This window comes from Prunus avium, chromosome 4, assembly GCF_965620075.1.
Source record: "Prunus avium chromosome 4, drPruAviu1.hap1.1, whole genome shotgun sequence".
NCBI lineage: Eukaryota > Viridiplantae > Streptophyta > Magnoliopsida > Rosales > Rosaceae > Prunus > Prunus avium.
In genome coordinates this window covers 24,463,742-24,465,718 of record NC_142287.1, presented here as the reverse complement: position 1 = coordinate 24,465,718, position 1,977 = coordinate 24,463,742, and the positions used below count along the sequence as shown (strand labels likewise).

The 1,977-nt window shown below is 36.7% G+C and overlaps 1 protein-coding gene across 1 annotated transcript; it reads left to right on the top strand.

Moving 5' to 3' along the window:
- The first annotated feature begins 905 nt into the window (after positions 1–905).
- On the top strand, positions 906–1,738 carry LOC110773287 (protein GRIM REAPER-like). The gene has a single exon (XM_021977790.2). The coding sequence runs from the start codon at positions 984–986 to the stop codon at positions 1,437–1,439; it is 456 nt and encodes a 151-aa protein (XP_021833482.1). The 5' UTR covers positions 906–983; the 3' UTR covers positions 1,440–1,738.
- The last annotated feature ends 239 nt before the right edge of the window (positions 1,739–1,977 follow it).

Genomic DNA, 1,977 nt, shown 5'->3' with positions numbered 1-1,977 from the left:
CCATCTCTGTACCCCACCGAGATGAAATTAGTGGGTAACGTGGCCTACTTGTGATTGAACGGACTTTCTGCCGGAATACAAGATCCCCTACATGTGTGTCTACTGTGCACTCTCCCTGCGTCTCTTTTAGCAAGCCAAGAAATTAGGAATGTTTAATTATTTCATAGTTAACTAAATTTTGTTTTATTTTCCTACATTGTATGGTGGCTTAGACATTTGTATATTTTGATAAAGATTTATGCGGTGTGGTATCACAGTAGAAAAATGGGCAAAATTCTCCTCTCTCCTAAAGTGCACCTGAGTTCGATTTATGTAAGAGACAATCTTGAGGCAACCCAATATATTACTCCCCGCTCCCACTTCCTCGCGAGTAACAAGAAGAGAAAAAGAAAAAGAGCCATAGAGAATACCAATGGCACAACATATATACATGTATATATAGCTGTGTGTTTATGGCGTGACAATCTTATAATAATTATAGAAATCAGCTAAGTTTGTTCCTTTGGTTTATTCAGTTTGTGTTTATGGCGTTTCTTTTGCGTTTCGTTTATGGCGTTTCTTTTGTGGCGTTTCTTGCAAGTGTTTCTCTAATCATTAAACAACATAAAATTCTTTTAATCCTTTTTAAGATAATATAAATCCTTAGTTGACAATCTAATACACGGCACAGTCACACATATGTTTTTATAATAATACATTATATATAACTAACATATTTAATTAAAGCAATAAATCCCAATGTGGGGGGTGTCAATGACAATGAGACAGCGAATGGCGGGGAATTAGGAAATTGATCTCTTTGGTTAAGTACAATCTCATGTGCTTTAACCGAATCTAATGCACTAATCATTCAATAATGCGTAACACAATTACTTATCAAAGTATAAATATATATATTTTAAGACAAAACTTGTAGCATAAAACACCCACCTCTTCCCTTGCTTCAAACTCATTGTGGCCAATAGTACCCCATTTTTGAGAGAATGGCCAACTTCCTCAAGCTCACCACCATTCTCTCCCTCATGATACCTTGGCTAGTCCTAGCTCTGCAATCTCAAATGGCCTTCTCATCATCCGATCTCGAAGACGGTGAAGAGTATGTGCTTGACTCTCCAAACCCTAGTTTCAGATCCAGAAGCAGGTTCTTGGCCAGCATCATTAAAAAAGGTGCACAATGTGATCCCATCAAGCACAACATTTGCAATGGGATTTCGGCAAACAAAGGGACCAGCATTCTCCATTGCTGCAAGACACATTGCAGAAATGTTCTTGGCGATAGGAATAATTGTGGGAAATGTGGGAACAAATGCAAGCTTGGCATGCATTGTTGCAACGGGACTTGCATCAATACTACTTTCAATGCCAACAATTGTGGCAAGTGCGGTAAAAAGTGTAAGTATGGGGTTAAATGCGAGTATGGATATTGTGGGTATGCTTAGATTGATTCATTGTTAACAAATATGATGTGATCTTCAGCTATCCTTTTTAGTGGACAGTTTAAATCGAACTCTCGTCGTGAATGTCCAAAAATAAGTGTTCTATATTGGAGCTAGAAACCCTCGATTTTGTATTATTGCTTTACTGCATGCGTGTATACGCGCAAGTTTATGTCACTCTAAATTTGCGAAGTGTGATTTTGAGTGTTAATCTCATTTTGATCAGGTTCTTAATGATTGGTTCTTGGTTTTTGTATATTTTACAACTTCAAGTAGCCTTGTATTTTCTTAAACAGCAGTCAATTATTTGGGCGTTCTTTTTCATGTTTTTTTTTTCTCTTAAATTTGTTTGCAAGAATATATATATATATATTAAACAGTATGTAAGGCCTCCTCATATTCAAGTCCCTAGCTTCTTGATATATATGCTGTGAGTTGGGTGAGGCCTCTGAAGTTTGATTGGAGGAGAGAACACTATTTCGAGTCACAAATTTTTGTTTTTGGTTTTGTAGCTAGTCACACAAACTTTATCACACTATTT

What these genes read in the sequence shown, in the direction of transcription:
- LOC110773287 (XM_021977790.2), top strand. Translation starts at nt 984, where the DNA reads ATGGCCAACTTCCTCAAGCTCACCACCATTCTCTCCCTCATGATACCT.